Source organism: Microcaecilia unicolor, chromosome 11, assembly GCF_901765095.1.
Source record: "Microcaecilia unicolor chromosome 11, aMicUni1.1, whole genome shotgun sequence".
NCBI lineage: Eukaryota > Metazoa > Chordata > Amphibia > Gymnophiona > Siphonopidae > Microcaecilia > Microcaecilia unicolor.
In genome coordinates this window covers 195,394,528-195,413,334 of record NC_044041.1, presented here as the reverse complement: position 1 = coordinate 195,413,334, position 18,807 = coordinate 195,394,528, and the positions used below count along the sequence as shown (strand labels likewise).

Genomic DNA, 18,807 nt, shown 5'->3' with positions numbered 1-18,807 from the left:
ATTGGGCAGAGGGAAGGGTCTAGGGCCCTAAAAGTGAATTAAAGGAGTGAAAGGCTAAAGCTTTGCCTAGGGGTCTTAGTATCCTTGCACTGGTCTCTGATGGCTTCCCAGTGATACTGGACTTTCTTATTTTACATTCAATGTATACAGACTCTAATGCCCTTATGTAGTTCATTATTTTTGGGTGAGGAGGGTAGGGGGTAGGAAATCAGTTTCTAAACGTACCTGTGAGACAGATCCCTACAGTTCCTGTTCTTACTTACTGATGTTTTGGTCTCGATCCAGGCTGCCTGTGTCCCGGTTCTGCTCAGTAACGGCTGGGAGTTGCCATTCTCCGAAGTCATCGACTGGAAGAAGGCAGCCATCGTAGGAGATGAGAAGCTCCTTCTGCAGGTAAGAGGTGAGGGGTGACAGCAATGTAAGATGCCTCCTAAGGGCTAGTTCTGCTCTGAAACTTCCCTGCCCAGCCAATAGGCTTGATTAATTAAAAGTTTTGTTTATTTATTTATCACCTTTTTGAAGACATTCGTTCAAAGTGATATACTATAGGCCAGAGCTTCCCAAATTGTAGATCTCGATTGGAGCAGGCAAAAGTAGAGGCTGACCAAAGACTAATCCACCACTGGAGATGTGGAGGGGCATAATCGAATGGGACACCCAAGTTGTCATGTATTTTGGGGTGGGAGGGGGTTGGTGACCACTGAGGGAGTGAGAGGAGGTCATCCCCGATTCCTGCCGGTGGTCATCTGGTCAGTTCGGGCACCTTTTCGAGGCTTGGTCGTGAAAAAAAATGGACCAAGTAAAGTTGGCCAAATGCTCGTCAGGGACGCCCTTCTTTTTTCCATTATCGGCTGAGGACGTCCATCTCTAAATCACGCCCCAGTCCCGCCTTCGGTACGGTGCTGACAAGCCCCTGTGAATTTTGGTCATCCCCGCGACAGAAAGCAGTTGAGGACGCCCAAAATCGGCTTTCCATTATGCCGATTTGGGCGACCCTGAGAGAAGGACACCCATCTCCCGATTTGTGTCAGAAGATGGGCGTCCTTCTCTTTCGAAAATTCACCTGATAGTCCAACAGTGGTGGATTTGTCTTTGGTGAGCCTCTACTTTTGCTTGCTGTGATTCTTTGTCGTAGAGGTATCCCCTGCTTTTTTCTTTGAGATCTCGATTGGAATCATGACCTGGGGTGGGGGCATTGCCTTAGAGACGTTATTGTCCCAAGCCTCTGGGAGTCATGCACTTTCTGTGGCCACGTTAATGAGATCCCAGCTAGAGAATGTTTGATAAGCACTGCTATAGATGCAGATTTGGACAAGCAGCACCAATCTATTTGCCCACCGTGGACTAAATTTAGTAAATGGTGGTCAAATTTGGGCACTGAAAAAATATTTGCTGAGCGCCATTCTGTAAAGGGCACTCAGGGTCGGGCACTGTTTAGCGTGGAACACTGGGGTCTGTGCCCAACTTTTAGGCTTGAGGAGTTATACCTACCGAACCCTGGTGTAAATAGATGCTGATCCCCGAATTCTATAACAGGGCGTGCATCTTTAATGAACGCTGCTGACCCGCCCATGCCCCTTCCATGGCCACATCCCCTTTGCGTGTGCATCTTTATAGAATAGCAGTTAGCAAGATGCAAGCGTAAATTCAAGTTGTTCCCAATTAATGCCTGTAATTGATCATTCCCGCCCAATTACTGGTGTTAATAAGCCCGTTACAATTTTAAGCACCATTTATAGACTTCTCCTACGTATGTATTAGTCAGTCTGTGGCAGTGTTTCCCAAGTCCAATCCTGGAGTACCCCTTGCCAGTCAAGGATATTTATGTATTTATTTATACATTCTTGTATCCAAAATCAAGTTTCGGTTCAACATGGCTTACAATATACAATTTGGTGAAGTTTGGTGTTGCAGTCGCAGAGTGGAAAGTGACATCATTACCTTATATATTTTAGCTATAGAATTTTTTTGAAGTGGTAGGGTTTTCAGTTCTTTTCTGAACTGAAGATAGTTAGTAATACTTTTTGTGGCCTTGGGTATTGAGTTCCACCATTTGGAGCCCTGATAGCTAAATCCAGCTGTGTAGATGTTTCTGCAGTTGGGTAGATGAAGAAGAAGGTAGCCTCTGGTTTCAGGGCTTGTGTTTCTTGGGAATAGTTCAATCAGATTTAGCAGGAGCCGTTCCAAATAGTATTTTGAAGTTGAGGGTGCCAGTTTTGAAAACGCAGTCTTGCTTTAAGTGGAAGCCAGTGTCGCATTTCAAGCAACGGACTTGCTCTTTCGTATTTCGACCTTTTAAATATCAGTCTTGCTGCCATGTTTTGAACGCTTTGCAATGATTTTAATGTGTTTTCTTTTCACCCTACATATGCTGCATTACAGTAGTCTAGTTGTGACATTATCATTGATTGTACTATTAGCCGGAATGATTGTCTCTGTCTGATCCTTCTCAGTTTCCATAGTGTTCTGAAGCATTTTGGCGTGGCTTCTGATACTTGGTTCTCCAGAGATGTGTTTATCTAGAATAATTCCCGCTATTTTTAGTTGTGGTTCGATTTGGAAAGTTTGTTGGTTGATTGTGAGTGTTGGTGGGTATTGGGATGGTGCGGACTGGATAGCACTAGGAATTTGGTTTTGTCTTTATCCACAATGAATATGCATGAAAGATTTGCATATAATGGAGGCAGTGTATGCAAATCACGTTCATGTATATTCGTTGTGGACATCCTGAAAACCTGACTGGCAAAGGGGTACTCCAGGACTGGACTTGGGAAACACTGGTGTCTTTTGTAAATACAGTTGACATTTGGATCCTTATCACTATCAACCGAGATTTTCTATAAGTTATAGTTGCTGTAATCACAGACTGGCTGTGATTAAATCGAGAGCTGTGTTGTTCCTGAGGAGGGAATACTCAGTTTGTACCAGTCCAGCCCTATATTTATAGCTAGAATACAGGTACCTTTTGTATCCTCACTGAAGATTTCAGGTGTGGTAATTGATAATGACCTGACCTTTAAATTGCATATGTCCCATCTTACCCAGGAAATGCCTTTTCAAACAAAAGCATATTGGTTCAGTGAAACATTTGTCTCTTGAAGACGCATGACAGACTTTAGTCCACTCTCTTGTACTCAGTAATCTAGATTATTCCAACTCTTTGTTCGAAGGAATTCGGACCACTGAGATTAGGTGACTTCAGTCTATCCAAAAATTGCCAGTTAAACTTGTTTCTGGAGCAAGAAAATACGATCACGTAACCCCTTTGCTGCGGGCAGAAAATTGGCTACCTGTCCCACACAAGATGGATTACATTCAAAATATTAACATTAATATATTACGTGGGCTTGCCAATATTTCTGTCTCGATTTGCTAATTCCCTATTCGTTCCTCTCAGCCAAATTGTCTTGTTATCCCTTCCCTCAGATGTATGAGTCTTGACTCTAGTTGAAGCTCTGTCTTTAACGTAGTGAGTCCAGCCCTTTGGAATAACTTGTCTACTTATTTATGATTAGAAACGATTGGAAATGTCTTCTCAAGCTTTCGAAAAAGGGGCTTAAAACATGTGAACCTTTTTCCAGACTTGTTTGATATTTAGGATATCCAGTGCGTTTTTTTTCTAGCAAAAAAGGTACCAGTACTCAAATGCCAGGGGTGGGGTGATCACTGAGGGACCCACCCCACAATAGCCAGGTCCCCTGCAGCCAGTCACAGAATCTATGACAAGGCAGAATTGGTGTGTAGAGCCTGAGCTCTTTCATTAAAACTTGGGGGTCCATAGGTCAATTTTAGCAGACAATGGAAAAGGTGCCGGTACTCAGTATCCCCAAGTGCCCCCTCAAAAAAAGCCCTGCTTTTTCACATGTAGCAGTGATTTTGATTTCTACAGGCATTTCTTTTTTTCTTTCATTTAGGGGGCTTATCAACATGAGCTATTGTTAAGACATGTTATTTTACTGTTAAGCCCTGTAATTAGCTTGATTGTTCTATACTTGGCTCACTTTTGATAATGTGATGTCATAATGCCTCATTCCACCAATGGCTAACAGCCAACCTCATCAGTGATGTCACAATGGCCTGATCACCTACACGTGGGTCCCTTTTATCCAGTGCGTTCTAGCAAAAAAGGTGCCCTTACTCAAATGCTAGGTCACCCTTCAGGGGTGGGGTGATCATTGAGGGACCCACCCCACAATAGCCAGACCCCCTGCAACCAGTCACAGAATCTATGACAAGGCAGAATTGGTGTGTAGAGCCTGAGCTCTTTCATTAAAACTTTGGGTCAATGGGTCAACTTTAGCAGACAATAGAAAAGGTGCTGGTACTCAGTACCCCCAAGTACCCCCTCAAAAAAAGCCCCGAGGATATCAATGTGCCTTATCTTGCTGAGTTTGGAACAAGCAGATATAACTTTTTTGTCCTTTTCTGGCACTGTTATTCATTTTATTACCCCTCTATATCTATATGTATGTTGTTATTATATTGTACCAGTAGATTGCATTACTTTTCTTTTCTCTTCTTTTCTGCTTGCCTTTTATTTTATTTTGTGTTATGACTGTAAATTGCTGAGACGGTTGTTTTGATTTAGTGGTTTATCAAATCTGAATAAACTTCACACTTGAAATGTGTGAGTGGAGAGAGAAGATTTCCATGTTTCTGCAAGTTTGGTTGTGCCTTCTTCCTAGCTGCGAAGCTGTTGACCCACCAATGTGTGAAACTGGAAGGCTTTTTGAAATGTTATGAAGATGGAGGTGAACAATATGAATAGGAAGGTGCCACCCTCACCATGAGGGGGCGCTAGGATGTTTGCCCTTTTCTTTTTCACTCTCTCCAAGTCTTCTCTGTTCCCAGATCCCGTCCACAGTGCGCTGCATCCACAGCAATAAAATCCTAGCTTACCGACAGCAGACACAGTTCTTGTGGGAAGCCTACTTTTCCTCTGTGGAGAAGATTGTGCAGACCACCCTGGAGGTAAAGTGTATGATCAAGGTCTCACCTCTGACGACCTTCTACGTAAGGAGCCTCCAGCCCTGCTGCTGAGCTGAGTCCGAGAACTGCACAGCCTCAGTTTTCATGGTTTTGGTGGAAATGAGTTTTCCTTGTTGGGAGTTTATATTCCCAAGACTTAATTAGGATGGAATTTAGCTTCAGAAATTCCTCAAGAACTCACTGACCTGTCCCTCTGGGTAAGATACTATAAATCATACAACCTTTTTCTTACAGATGATAAAAGATCGAATATATAGGCAGCACTCGCGTCAACTCTTTCTCTGGAACACTCTGCCTGGAGGACTCCTGGTTCTACCCCAATATTCCACGCACCTGAGGGACTTCCCTTTTTACTATCTCAATCGTGGTAAGGAAGGACTTGGAGACTACTCTGGCAGACTCTACCACGGACTGCCCTGTTCCTCAGCTTTCTCTCTTCTCGTCTTAGGTCTGAAGCCTTCCAGCAAGTTCACGGCACTCATCTGGATGTCATCTCCAGTGGTTTCCCAATCTATGCCTATCCTGAAGGTCATCCAGGCAGTCTCCGGATCTCAGCACTGTGCGCAGGTCTGTCAGCCCTCAGACGTTCCCTTATCTCTCAGGTGCGGGGTACCATTTCACCCTCACCTCCCTCTTCTCCCGTGTCCCCCCTCCCTGTCTCAAATTTGTCTCTTTCTTGGCTTTAGATCTTGGTCTTATGGAATTCTGAGAAACCGTCTCCCACAGGTGACCGATGGCCTCTGACAGCCGTGCCTTTGAAAGTCATTCAAGGGAAAAGGAAGGTGATTTGGTTTTTTTTTTCATTTCAGCCTTAATATTGTGTTTTAAATCAGGAGCTTTGCAACAGATTATATACCAGTGTAATAAGCTGAGGCAATGGGAGACAGAGTGAGTTGCCCGAGTTCACAAGCAATGGGACAAACAGGATTTGAACCCGGGTCTGCTGGTTCTGAGCCCATTATTGTAACTTCTAGCTGGGGAGGAAAGGACACAGCTTTAGGTAGTGTCTTGAGACAACTGTGGTCTGGGGACAGAGCAGGGCAATCTAATTAATGTGAGTTACAGCCAGTGTTGCCAGGTGGGCGGTTTTACCGCCCAATTGGGCGGTTTTCCGCGACCCGCCGCGGGAAATTTTTGCCCGCGGCGGGTTGCGGTTTTTTGGGCGGTTTTTTGGGCTTCCGGGCGGCTTTTTGGGCGGCTTTTTGATTTTTTTCGGCCGCGGGGGGCGGGGTTAGTGACGTTTTTGGGCGGGGTTAGTGACGTTTTGGGCGGGGCCGATGACGTCGGAGGCGGGGCCGATGACGTGGGAGGCGGGGCTGATGACGGGGAGGCGGGCCCGATGACGTGGGAGGCGGGGCCGATGACGGGGAGGCGGGGCTGATGACGGGGAGGCGGGCCCGATGACGTGGGAGGCGGGGCCGGTGACGGCGGGGGCGGGGCCGGTGACGCGGGGGTGGGGGTGTCAGGGGCGGGGTTTGTGTTTGGGCGGGTTTTGGGCTGGTTTCTGGCCTGGATTGGGCTGGAAAAAAAATTTCTACCTGGCAACCCTGGTTACAGCCCCCTGAAAGTCATTCAGCTCATAACATTCATGAATAAATTAAGTTGTCCCTTCCTGCCTTTCAGATGCAATACGTTACATCTTCAGAGGAGCATTAGAGAACCACACAGAAATGCATTTGTGCAAGAATATCCTGAACAAGCAGGTTAATATAGTAACGTAATAGATGATAGCAGATAAAGGTCGAAACGGCCCAACTAGTCCGCCCAGTAAGGTGATTAGTATTATATCTGCCACTTTGTGCAGGTTAACCCCCCCCCCCCCTGCTTTTATTGAGGGTTGTAACTGTACTCAGATGTTACTATGAAAGTGATTCGTTCAGGTATTACCGTTAATTCGTGCTTTAGAAGATTTAGGTTGCTGCTACTGCTAAGTGACATAGGTTGGCTTATGTTAGGACTTTTCAACCTGGTCTCGGGGACCCCACAGCCAACTGAATTTTCAGGATATCCACAATCAATATGCATAAATGAGATACATTTATTTATACTGAGCCTCCAGAGTTTGCAAATTTATGTCATACATATTCATTGTGGATATCTTGAAAAGTTGACTGGGTGTGGGGTCCCGAGGACAGGTTTGGGAAGTCCTGGCTTAGAGACATGGAGATACATTTAATAAAAATGTTCTAGAACACCTGTGCTCACTTGTGTTGACCTGATGACGAAAAAATAACTCTCAAAAGCTAATGACCAGCATATTAAATTGGCCCAGCAAGATCATATCACCCAGACCAGATGGTTGACCTTGATTTCTGTGGAAGTACAGATAATAAGATCATCTACAGAGATACAATGAGAAGGAGGTCCGTTTTTCATTTCTAAGCCCTGGCTCTTTAGAGAAATATCTATATGTCTACATCTATCTCTCTCTGTATATATATATATGTATGTACATGTATTATGATGGACACTGACACTTCTCTGTTTACTCTTGTGCGTCAGATGACTCATCGTTTCTACCCTTATGATGATATTCTGACAGATGCAGTACTAAGTTTGGATGAATCCACCATCCTATCAACCAGTGAGGTGAGGAATGTCCAGAAGGGTGAGATCCAGGGCCCAACCTGTGGTCAGTATTTATGACTCGCCTCCTTTGAGTCTCAGATGACCTTTGTCCTGAGTTTGGATGAAGAAGATCATGGATCTTCTAGGCTGGGTGGCTTTCTCACACCTGGATGGTGATCTCTTTCTTTTGGGGTTTGCAGGTAGACTTTGCTTTTGTCGTTTGGAGGAGCTTCCCTGACCGAATTGTTGGATTTCCCATGAGAAGCCACTTTTGGGATTCCGGTAGGAACCGATGGGGTTACACCTCAAAATGGACCAATGAGTTCTCAATGGTTCTCACTGCAGCTGCTTTTTACCACAGGTACCTTCTACGGGGACGATGCAGTGCTATACGTCCTTGATGCTTGTTATCCTCATGCCCTGTTGCAGGCTTATTTGACTTCCTTTCGTAAAACAAACAGGTTTGAATCTGGGCCCCAGACATTGCTTTGCACAAATTAAATGTTCAACACCTTTCGTTACCATAATTTCTGTTGGAGACACGTTTAAAGATCTCAATATGTATATTAAGGAACAGTGTTTCCCAAGTGAGTCCTGGAGTATCCCTCTTGCCAGTCAGGTTTTCAGGATATCCATAATGAATATACACGAAAGAGATTAGCATACACTGGAGGTGGTGTATGCAAATCAATCTCATGAATATTCATTGTGGACATCCTGAAAAACCTGACAGGCAAGGGGGTACTCCAGGACCGACTTGGGATGCACTGCTCTGGAAGAAAGACAGGAGAGGGGAGATCCGATAATGACTTAAATACTTCCATGGTATAAATGCATAGGTGGTGAGTCTCTTTCAACTGAAGGGAAGCTGTGGAGTGAGGGGGCATTGGATGAAGGTGAAAAGGGACAGACTCAGGATACTTTTTATTATTTTTATTTATTTATTACATTTGTACCCCACGCTTTCCCACACATGGCAAGCTCAATGCGGCTTACATAGTAACAAAGAAAAAGAAATAACAAGGTCTTTAAGAAGATTGTACAAATTGTAGAAAACATGATAATAATGTGGTTAATGAATAAGTAAGAAGTAATAGGAGGGATTAAGTGTAGAAGGGAATGAACGTAGGGAGATGGGCGTAGGAAGGATGGAGAGGAAAATGATGGGGGATGAACATAAGGAGAATAGGAGATATGGTCGATGTATAACAGTCTTCGATACAGAATCATGTGGGTGGACTTTAGTTAAGTTGGATCATTGAGGTAGGCTTTTCTAAAGAGATGGGTCTTCAACGCTTTTCTGAAGGGTAAATGGCCATCGATTGTTCGGATGGGTCTTGGTAAAGCGTTCCAAAGCTGGCTTCCCAAAAAGGAAAAATTGGGTACATAGGAGGATTTGTACTTGATACCTTTGCAGTTGGGAAGGTGTAAGTTAAGTACGGGAAGATGCCAAACTGTTTGTGTTTGGGATGTCGATGAGGTTCTTCACAGAAAGAGTGGTGCATGTGTGGAACAGCCTTCCGGTGAAGGTGGTGGAGATGAAAGCATCTGAATTCAAGAAACCTTGTGACAAGCCCAGATGATGTCTAATGGAGAGGAAAGGGTAATAGATTATATGGGCAGAGTGGATAAGCCACATGGTCTCTAAGTGCTGTCATTGTCTGTGTTTCTATGGTGCATTTGATTTCTGCAGCTGAAGATGCAACAGCTGCAAGACAGCTTATGCCGAAAAAGCAGCTTGCCAGTTTTCGTATTCCTTTGTAGGGACTAGGGGGAGGGAATAGAGTCAACATTATGGAAGAGATGAAGTGTAAGTCATTTTCATAGAAGAAGGAGTGCTTTTCAGATGTCTTTCCGGTTTCAAATGTCCAGTACGGCAAAGCGGAGTTGTGTTGTTGAAGTGGAACTGATCTATTTACATTATCTAAAGCAGAGTTGATTCATTGATGGTGCTATTGTGTAATCTATAGCACAGTTGAGGGCTGCACAGCAGAACTGAATTATCTACAGCACGGTCAGTATATTTACAGTGCAGTGAAGTTAAACGTTGAGTTTTCTCAGGCAGTTTTGAGTTAGTTGAAGTAGGAATGAGTTATGACCTATCTTATTTATGGCTGATGGTGTAACCCACCTGGTGTCTCCAATGTTTCCCACAGGTATTATCATAGTCTTTTCACGGACTACTTGCCTGCCGGACTGAGGAGCCTGGTTGATCAGATTTCAAACTGTGAAGACATCCTGATGAATTTCCTGGTGTCGGCTGTCACTAAACTACCTCCAATCAAAGTGTCTCAGAGGAAAGAGCACAAAGATGCCCTTTCTCAGCAGGTATTCTTGCATCAATACTGACACCAGTACAAGGGATCCTTTGCTCAGGGCCGTCCCCCCCCCCCCCCCGAGGTCACTCTTCTGCGCATGCGCCAAGCACAATCCTCCCGCCGAACTCCCTAATGCTCAATGCTATGAGTGCGCCTGTATTTGCATCTCATTAGCATTGAGCATTAGGGTGTCGTTCTTCTGTGCTGTTCCGGCGGTACTTTTCTGCCGCTATTCGGAACAGCGACAGGGACTAAGTGCTTCGCTACCCTGTAAATCTGCTCTTCAGTCTTTTCTTCCCGTCCTTTTTTTCTCTCTTTATTTTGACCTAACAGGTTTGTTTGTTCCTTTGTAATTCTAACTCTTTTGGAGTCGTCTGCAGCTACCTGGGAAGTTCTCTCCCACCCTATTTTATATCTCCCCTTTCACTCATTGTATCAAATATGGTCGCTGCAGTGCCTTTTCTGAGCCAGAGGTCATTGTGGAACCCAATAATCTAGGGCCCTATACCCAGCCATTCGATGACAACAGAAGTGGTTTTCCCAATTATTGTAACATGTGATGAATGCTGGGTTACTAGTAGAACAGTGACACGGAAATTAAATTACACTACTTTTAAGCAATGACTGAGTTTTCCTGCCTCTCAGGGGGCTACGAATGCATCTCCATAGCGTCCATAGGAGGCAGGGACCTAGGAACTGAGCCAGGAACCTTCCACCTGGCAGTGCACAGCGTCTGCAGACTGAAGCATCTAGCCGAACCCCTTTGTCTCTCATACTGTCTCTCTTTGCCGTTCCTCAGGACCTAAAGAGCTCCACCCTATCTATTGTGAATCTGCGCTTCTCCCAACGGCAGGACTGCGTCAATCAGTTTGTATCCTGGTTTGGGTACATGCCTCTGGTGCATTCACAGTTCCGTTTCGATCCGGTCCTTTTTAAGGACCAAGTGTCTGTACTGCGCAAGAAGTATCGGTATCTAGAGAAGCCCTAGAAAGTCAAGAGGGTAATTCACTGCCTGACGAATGACAAATATTCCAGCGTGAACTTGAGCCCAAGTCATATGTCACCAGCATCCCACGCGTCTTTAACAAAAGACCAGCGAGAGAAATCCATTTCTGCCAGAAAAGGCTGGAATTACTCTGCAGAACAGTAGACTGTTACTGGTGGAACAACCTCATTGTGGGACTTTGACTTTGTATTCAGATGTCAAGAATTTTCATATTTATTGTTTAGGGGTTCTCCTTCCCCTCCCCTACCCCACTAAAACGTTAATAAAATATTGCAGAGATCATGGTCTGGAATGATTTTTTTTTTATGCTCAACTGTTCTGAGGCTTTAGACCACTAAAATATTTTATACACAAGAAGCTGTTGACTTAGCAGCGGTTTCTGAAAATGGAGAGAGCCAGGCCAGCAGCGATCATGGAGTCAGTTCTTTTTCAACCCAACCAGCTCTGATGAAATCTGTTAAAAAACAGTTATTGTGATTTGCTAAGTGAACTTGAAAAGCAAAAGAGTGTTTTTTTTTCTTTTATGCATATAAATATATCCAGTTATCTGGAGTACTGAAAATATTATCCTATAAAGTGGCTGTATATAAAGTTTTTTTTTTTTCCTGACCCAATATTCAGCACACAGGCAATGGCGCCACCTGCTGCCCAAAGGCATTATCACAGTTTGGCTCCTGGCAGGTTCACCAGATCTACAGATGACTCCCTGGCAGTGTCATGGGAAACCCTTTGAGAAATGGCTGAGGCTGAGAAGATGCCCCTCCCTCTTCTGATCTAGTCTGCAGGACAGACTGGCAACATAGGTGCCAACATGGATGTGAGTATTTCAGAATAATTGGAGAGTGCCCAACACAGTTAGGGTTACCATTTTTGGACCCCCAAAAAGGAGGACACATACCCCGCCCCCAACACACACCCCACCCCCTCTCACACCCCACCCGCCCCCTTTCACACCCTCGCTCCGTCCCCTCCCCGTCACCCTCCCCTTACTACTGCCTTGGTGGTCTAGTGACCTCTTCGGGGCAGGAAAGAGCCCCCTCTTTCCTGCCCAGAGCGCTGCCCTGCATGCATCCTTCCTGTTCCTGATCAAAATGGCTGCCATGACCTCTAACAGTACCTTATCAAGATTAATGTATCATCAGCAGGTGTTCTCCCACTGGTCTAATGTCTAAAACTCCTTGAAGGAAGAATCACTCATGGAATTTGCATAATCTTATATAAAATCTCTTTAAACCCTTTGACAATTATCTGATTTTGTGTTTGGAAAACTTCATCTGGTTCCTATTGGTTTTCAGCCCAATTGGAACCCAACTCTGGCACTGCAGTACTATGACCCTCCACGTACATCTATCTGGATTATTTAGGGGGAAATTCTCTAAATTGCTGCTTCATTTTAGGCACTACAAAGGGGAATTGCTTAGTGCCAATTCTGGAACAGCTTAAAAGTACGCCTAAGTGTTTATAGAATACTATACAGCCACTGCTTATCCTTGGGGTCGGTAGCATGGAATCTTGCTACTCTTTGGAATTCTGGAATCTTGTTACTCTTTGAGGTTCTGGAATTTTCTGTTGGGGTTCTAGAATCTTGCTACTCTTCGGGGTTCTGGAATCTTGCTACTCTTTGAGATTCCATAATCCTGTTACTCTGAGATTCTGCCAGGTACTTGATGGGCCACTGCTGGAAGTAGGATACTGGGCTAGATGGACCATTGATCTGACCCAGTATGGCTATTCTTATGAGGAACTGGTTGACAATTGCACTGCCCTGCACTTGGCAGCAGGTGTAGCTGTGCTCTAATAAGTGAGTTTAGAAGGTATAATGCCAAATCACAAATCTAGTTCCAATGTGTCTAGACATGTTAGATCTAAGCCACATTCTTGTCAAGGAACTTTGTGAACACTGCCAACATTTTTCCAAATAACCCCCAAACAAATATACTATTATTAAAGAATTATTTCTGTTATTAATACGAGTTATTGCAAGATGCTGTAAAAACTGGATAATCCCCGTTTTCAAAATGACCAGAAAGTGACCATTAAGATCCATTTTAGCAAAATGGTATTTAGTGATTAATTTTTTTGACAACATAAGGCATTGCAGTGCAAGCATTTGCTAAGGGACTTTCCTAATAAAGACTGGACTAATGTGTTTTCAAAGGTCTTACAAATGTTTAAACAAGTTGCAATGTATTTTGAAACTAGGTAAGGGGTCCCGTTTTTTCCGGACACCTAATCTACTCCAGGGTCTACCCTGTTATCCAACTTGTTGCATACTAGTTTTTCCTATCCTGTTGTGCTCTCCCCCTCCCCTCTGCCTCCCCCCCCCCCCCTTCAATTACTGCAAGTCAGTTTAATCTGTAGGATGCTGACCTGTGGGGATTCCCACGGCTGAAGGTTCAATCAAGACTAGGATTCAGATTCAGAACATGATTCAGTCTGGACAGGTTTTTATGACTGACAAAAATGTTATTATTAAAAATCTATATGCCTAAGGGGTACTAGAACAGCAAGTCCTGCCTTAAAAAAGATTTAAGAAATTAAAATCATAAAGGTCAACAAATACACAAAGTAAAAAGAATATAAGATGGAAACTTTTTATTGGATAACTCAGGGGCTCTTTCACTAAAGCTGCGGTAAAAAGGACCCTGCACTAGCGGCAGTGGCCGTTTTTGCCGCACACCAGGGCCCCTTTTACCGCAGTGGGTGAAAATAGCCAAAAACTGAAATGGCCATGGGGTACGTTTGCGCTTGCCGAACAGTCAGCTCGGGGGAGGGGGGAAGTTCTGCAGGCGGCTGCTGCCCGATTTCCACCAGCTAACCCCCTGCAGAACTATGTTTTCAATTTTTCCGCTAGCGCCGGAAATGTGTGTTGGGGGTAGAGCTACCACCGGCACACGTGTTGGGGTTGGCGGTAGTTCTGGGTCGCTGCACAGCAAACCCTTAAGTAAAAGGACCCCTTAATGCAATTCTTAAGAAGTTTTTAGGTGCCAACAGCTCCCTTCATTAGGTACGAGATAGGGTGTCTCATCACGCAGTCTCTGCCCTAAGCAGAAATATTGATTCCCAAGGGTGAAGTGTGGGGGAGGGGTCAATTATTGAACCTTTGCAAATAGAGGATCCACATTGCATTATAAAAGTTGGTTATTACTGTTCCTCACTGCAGACCAGAGAACCCTGATCAGTATTCTGGCCACCGTGCTTAAGAGGACCTTGACCCAAAGTGGAAATAAGATGGACGAGGTTGGCTTTATCACCCCTGTAGCTCTCATTGCTCCACCCAATCCCTGGATGATAGAAGTTCAGGTGTGGCACCAAAGCCTGATTTGCCCAGGGCCACTGCACCTCTGGCATCAGTTCAATCCAAACAGAGAACCTTGGAACGATTTGTAATCATATTTTTATGCCTCCAACCCATGGTTTGTTACTTTAATTATATGTGTGCATGGTGTTTGGTTAGATTACTGGTGACATGAGTTATGTACACATTGTAGGAGATCTCCCTTCCTCATACTGGAAGAGTTAGAAAATCTGCTCTTCTCTCACACGAGAAACACTTTCCAGAGTCAAAGAACGGGAAAGGGAGACAAACAAGGTCGTACCTTGCGAAGGATGTTAAAAAAATGGAAGCGGTGCAAAGAAAAGCTACGAGGATGGTATGGGATTTGCGCTCCAAGACGTATGAAGAGAGACTTGCTGACCTGAACATGTATACCCTGGAGGAAAGGAGGAACAGGGGTGATATGATACAGACGTTCAAATATTTGAAAGGTATTAATCCACAAAAGAACCTTTTCAGGAGATGGGAAGGCGGTAGAACGAGAGGACATGAAATGAGATTGAAGGGGGGCAGACTCAGGAAACATGTCAGGAAGTATTTTTTCACAGAGAGGGTGGTGGACGCTTGGAATGCCCTCCCGCTGGAGGTGGTGGAGATGAAAACGGTAACAGAATTCAAACATGCGTGGGATATGCATAAAGGGATCCTGTGCAGAAGGAATGGATCCTCAGAAGCTTAGCTGAAATTGGGTTGCGGAGCAGGCGGGGGGAAGAGGGGTTGGTGGTTGGGAGGCTAGGATAGGGGAGGGCAGACTTATACAGTCTGTACCAGAGCCGGTGATGGGAGGCGGGACTGGTGGTTGGGAGGCGGGAAATACTGCTGGGCAGACTTATACGGTCTGTGCCCTGAAAAAGACAGGTACAAATTCAAGGTAAGGTATACACATATGAGTTTATCTTGGGCAGACTAGATGGACCATGCAGGTCTTTTTCTGCCGTCATCTACTATGTTACTATGAATCATCCAGACCAGCAGAGTAAGACAGTAAATAATGGCAGATAAAGACCCGCAGGGTCCATTCAGTCTGCCCAAGGAGACCACAGCCACCCCTGCCACTCAGTCCAGGTTACATCCCTTCATGAGTAACAGTGGCACCACAACCAGGGCAGATGTTACCCAGCTTATCGAATGTGGCAGTTCTCTCTGTTATATGAACAGGGCAATATAAGGGACACGAATCACTTTGCCCCTGCCCTCATTTAATATTTCATCTACCGTTTAGATGCCCCATCTTTTAGTCTCCCAAGGTCCTCCTACAATTCCTCACACTCCGAGAGATTGTACAACTTTGAATAATCTTGTGTCATTTGCAAATTTATCATCTTTTATAAATGTGTCAAACAGCAGCAGGGCCCAGCTCAGATCGCTGTGGTACTCCATCTTCCGCTATTGAGAGAATTGGCCATTTAATTAATTAATTTGTTACATTTGTATCCCACATTTTCCCACCTATTTGCAGGCTCAATGTGGCTTACATAGTACCGTAATGGCGTTCGCCATTTCCGGCATGAACAAGTACAAGGTGTTATTATATTAGAATAGGGTTCATGGGTGGTTGATATATTGGGGAACTTAGGGAGCAAAGGGGGAGGTTAGGTGTGTCCATTACAATCTTTGGTTTTGTTGTGTTGCAGGAACTCAGTCTTTTATGTTGGATCGGTGGGATATGCCTTCCCGAGCAGGTTTGTTTTTAGTTCTTTCTGGAAATTTTGGTGGTCGTATGTTGTTTTTACTATTTTTGGCAGAGCGTTTCATAGTTGTGCGCTTAAATAGAAGCTGGATGCATACGTTGATTCGTATTTGAGACCTTTTGTGCTTGGATAGTGAAGATTTAGGTATGTTCGTGCTGATCGTGTTGTATTTCTGGTTGGGTCTATGAGGTCTACCATGTAGCCTGGGGCATTGCCGTAGATAATTTTGTGAACCAGGATGCAGTCAACAATGGGGCATTGCCTCCTATACCAGATCTAGTTTCTTCAGGCATCTCACGAGAGGGACTCTGTCAAAAGCTTTCTGACAAACTAGATCCACGAGTGTAGCAACTCTATAAATTGACATCAACATGGAGATGGCCAAAATGGGGTACAGTGCCAACGTTGCCCATTTTTAGTGGAACCACATCCACTGGCTTCAGTTTGCATTTGGATTTTAGATTTAGTAACTCAGCGTCTCTTTAATTGAACTCCAGGTGAGCTACAGATTCAGCAACAGTTGGAAGGCTCTATCCAAAGGGAACTCAGAAGCATCAATAAGACACCCCCAGTGCAAATATTTTAAACAGGGGTTTATGGGATGAACCCCATAAATCCCCACATCCCTCCGTACTCACTCACCCCTCCCTCTGGGCTCATCTTTTATTTTCCACTCTGTTTCTGGGCGTTTTCTGTAGTGATGATCCATCGGTGACTCAAACCTACCAATAGGAATCCAGCGGAGAAGGTAGCCAGCAACCTCTGCTAAACACTGATCTTTTATACACTTAAAGAACTCTTCCTTAGCTGGAAACTTACCCACTTAAATTTATATTTCATAAACACCTACTACTAGAAGCCCGATGAGGTCTGACCTGAAGCAACAGAGGGTGAAATGAGTTACTGAAGGCCACACAGTGGGAGAAGTAGCAATTGAACCCCTGGCAAGCGTCATTCTCAGCCTTTTAGTGTATCCTTACATTACTCCTCCTCTCTCCAACCCCCCCCCCCCCCTTTTCCAGGGCTGTTGGGGCTTAGTCAACACTTACCTGAGCTCCTTTGGTAGCTGAGGACACACCCATCAGGTCCCCTGGCTTAAACATATCCCAAACCACATATAACAAAAAAAAAAAAGATTCTCTATAACCAAAACTGTAAGCAGTGGGAAAAATTAAATATTAAACAGGGAGGAATAAGCTCCCAGCTACAGGCTGGAAGATCAGGACATCTTCAGCATCGGCAAAAAAAATCCTCCCCGACAAATTCAAGCACAAAAAAGATTTAGGTTAAACAAACTCTAATCTATCCAAAGGTTTCAACTCTGTTCACAAGCAGATGGATATTTAATTTTTCCCACTGCTTACAGTTTTGATTATAGAGAATCTTTTTGATTCTCTTCCTTATTTACGTTTTAGTTTAAACAATTACTGCCACAGATTTTACCTGCCTTCCTCCACCACTGCATCATCTCCTCTCTGGTTCTTGACATAGATAACTGCAGCAGCGTTAATGTTGGCCAAGTGGTCAAGAGCAGTTGTCCTCTCGCCTTCACCATTACCAGAGAAAGACACTCTTGTGATGCGACTGTAGGACACCAACCACTAGTCATTAAAAACCCTGGGTCCCATAATTCACCAGAGCACAGGATAATGCCACTTAGTCTTAGTTAAGCTGCCATGACATAAGCAAAAGCACAACAAACAACAAATCGATGCTTTTGCCCCATCAACCTTTAGCCCACGAGCAGAAGAGTTCTGTTCATGCAGAGAGATCACAACAGCTCTTTCCCGATCATAACCAACCGTGTGTACATTCAAGTAGAAAAGTGCCCTCACAAATATAAACACTTTGGGGGTGGGTGGGGGGAATTCTAGAAACTGGCACTTCAGTCTAGGTGCTCCAATACCATGCATTGGTGCCAATTTTATAACAGTATCTTGGTGTCAAGATTCCATTATAGAATACTAGCATATTATTACTACATTTTATTACACTGGTACACCCTTTTCTTATAGAAACATGACAGCAGATAAAGGCCATATGACCCATCCAGTCTGCCCATCCTCTGTAACCCCTAATTCTTCCTGTTCCTAAGAGATCCCACATGCTTATCCCATGCCTTTTTAAGTTCTGGAACAGTCCTCGACTCCACCACCGCCACCGGGAGGCCATTCCATGCCGCCACCACCCTTTCAGTGAAGTAATACTTCCTTAGGTTACTCCTAAGCCTATTCCCTCTTAACTTTGTCGTATGCTCCCTCATTCCAGAGCTCGCCTTCATTTGAAAAAGGCTCTCTTCCTGTACATAAATGCTCTTGAGATATTTAAATGTTTCTATCATGTCTCCTCTCTCTCTCCCAGCATATACATGTTGAGGTTCATTAGCCTGCCCCTATACTTTTTGCATTCAAGACCGCTTACTAATTTTGTAGCCACCCTCTGGACCGACTCCATCCTGTTTATATCTTTCTGTAGATGCGGTCTCCAGAACCTCACGCAGTACTCCAAATGGGGTCTCACCAGAGACTTATACAATGGCACTACCACCTCCTTTTTCCTGCTGGTCATACCTCTCTTTATGCACCCAAGCATCCTTCTGGCTTTGACCATCGCTTTTTCTACCTGTTTGAAAGCTTTAAGGTCATCAGACACAATCACCCCCCCCCCCCAATACCCGCTCTTCCTTCACACACTGAAGCACTACACCCCCTATACTGTACCATGTCAATGGCTGGCGTACCTAAGCGTGTCAGGTGACATGCCCAATTTGTAGTACTCTATAAATGTGTGTGGAACTGGGAGAGATGCCCATGGCCAACCCACATGTCCACTTGGGTGTTACCTTATGGAATAACGCCTAGTGCACATAAGCACTTGGCAAGTGATGGGCCTTTGAAA

At 44.5% G+C, this 18,807-nt stretch overlaps 1 protein-coding gene across 3 annotated transcripts in view; it reads left to right on the top strand.

The window, feature by feature from the left end:
• The window catches only part of EXTL1 (exostosin like glycosyltransferase 1), a 40,906-nt gene extending 29,755 nt beyond the window's left edge, over nucleotides 1-11,151 (top strand). The window contains exons 3-11 of one of the 3 annotated variants that reach the window (XM_030218909.1): nucleotides 286-393; nucleotides 4,852-4,971; nucleotides 5,224-5,356; nucleotides 5,438-5,556; nucleotides 5,676-5,771; nucleotides 7,492-7,578; nucleotides 7,758-7,918; nucleotides 9,714-9,885; nucleotides 10,675-11,151. In XM_030218909.1, the coding sequence (XP_030074769.1) occupies nucleotides 286-393; nucleotides 4,852-4,971; nucleotides 5,224-5,356; nucleotides 5,438-5,556; nucleotides 5,676-5,771; nucleotides 7,492-7,578; nucleotides 7,758-7,918; nucleotides 9,714-9,885; nucleotides 10,675-10,863 (1,185 nt within the window). In that variant the 3' untranslated portion in view covers nucleotides 10,864-11,151. Of the gene's footprint in view, nucleotides 1-285; nucleotides 394-4,851; nucleotides 4,972-5,223; nucleotides 5,557-5,675; nucleotides 5,772-7,491; nucleotides 7,579-7,757; nucleotides 7,919-9,713; nucleotides 9,886-10,674 lie in introns of all 3 variants that reach the window. The other 2 variants (XM_030218908.1, XM_030218910.1) reach the window with 2 other exon arrangements.
• Nucleotides 11,152-18,807: the final 7,656 nt, after the last annotated feature.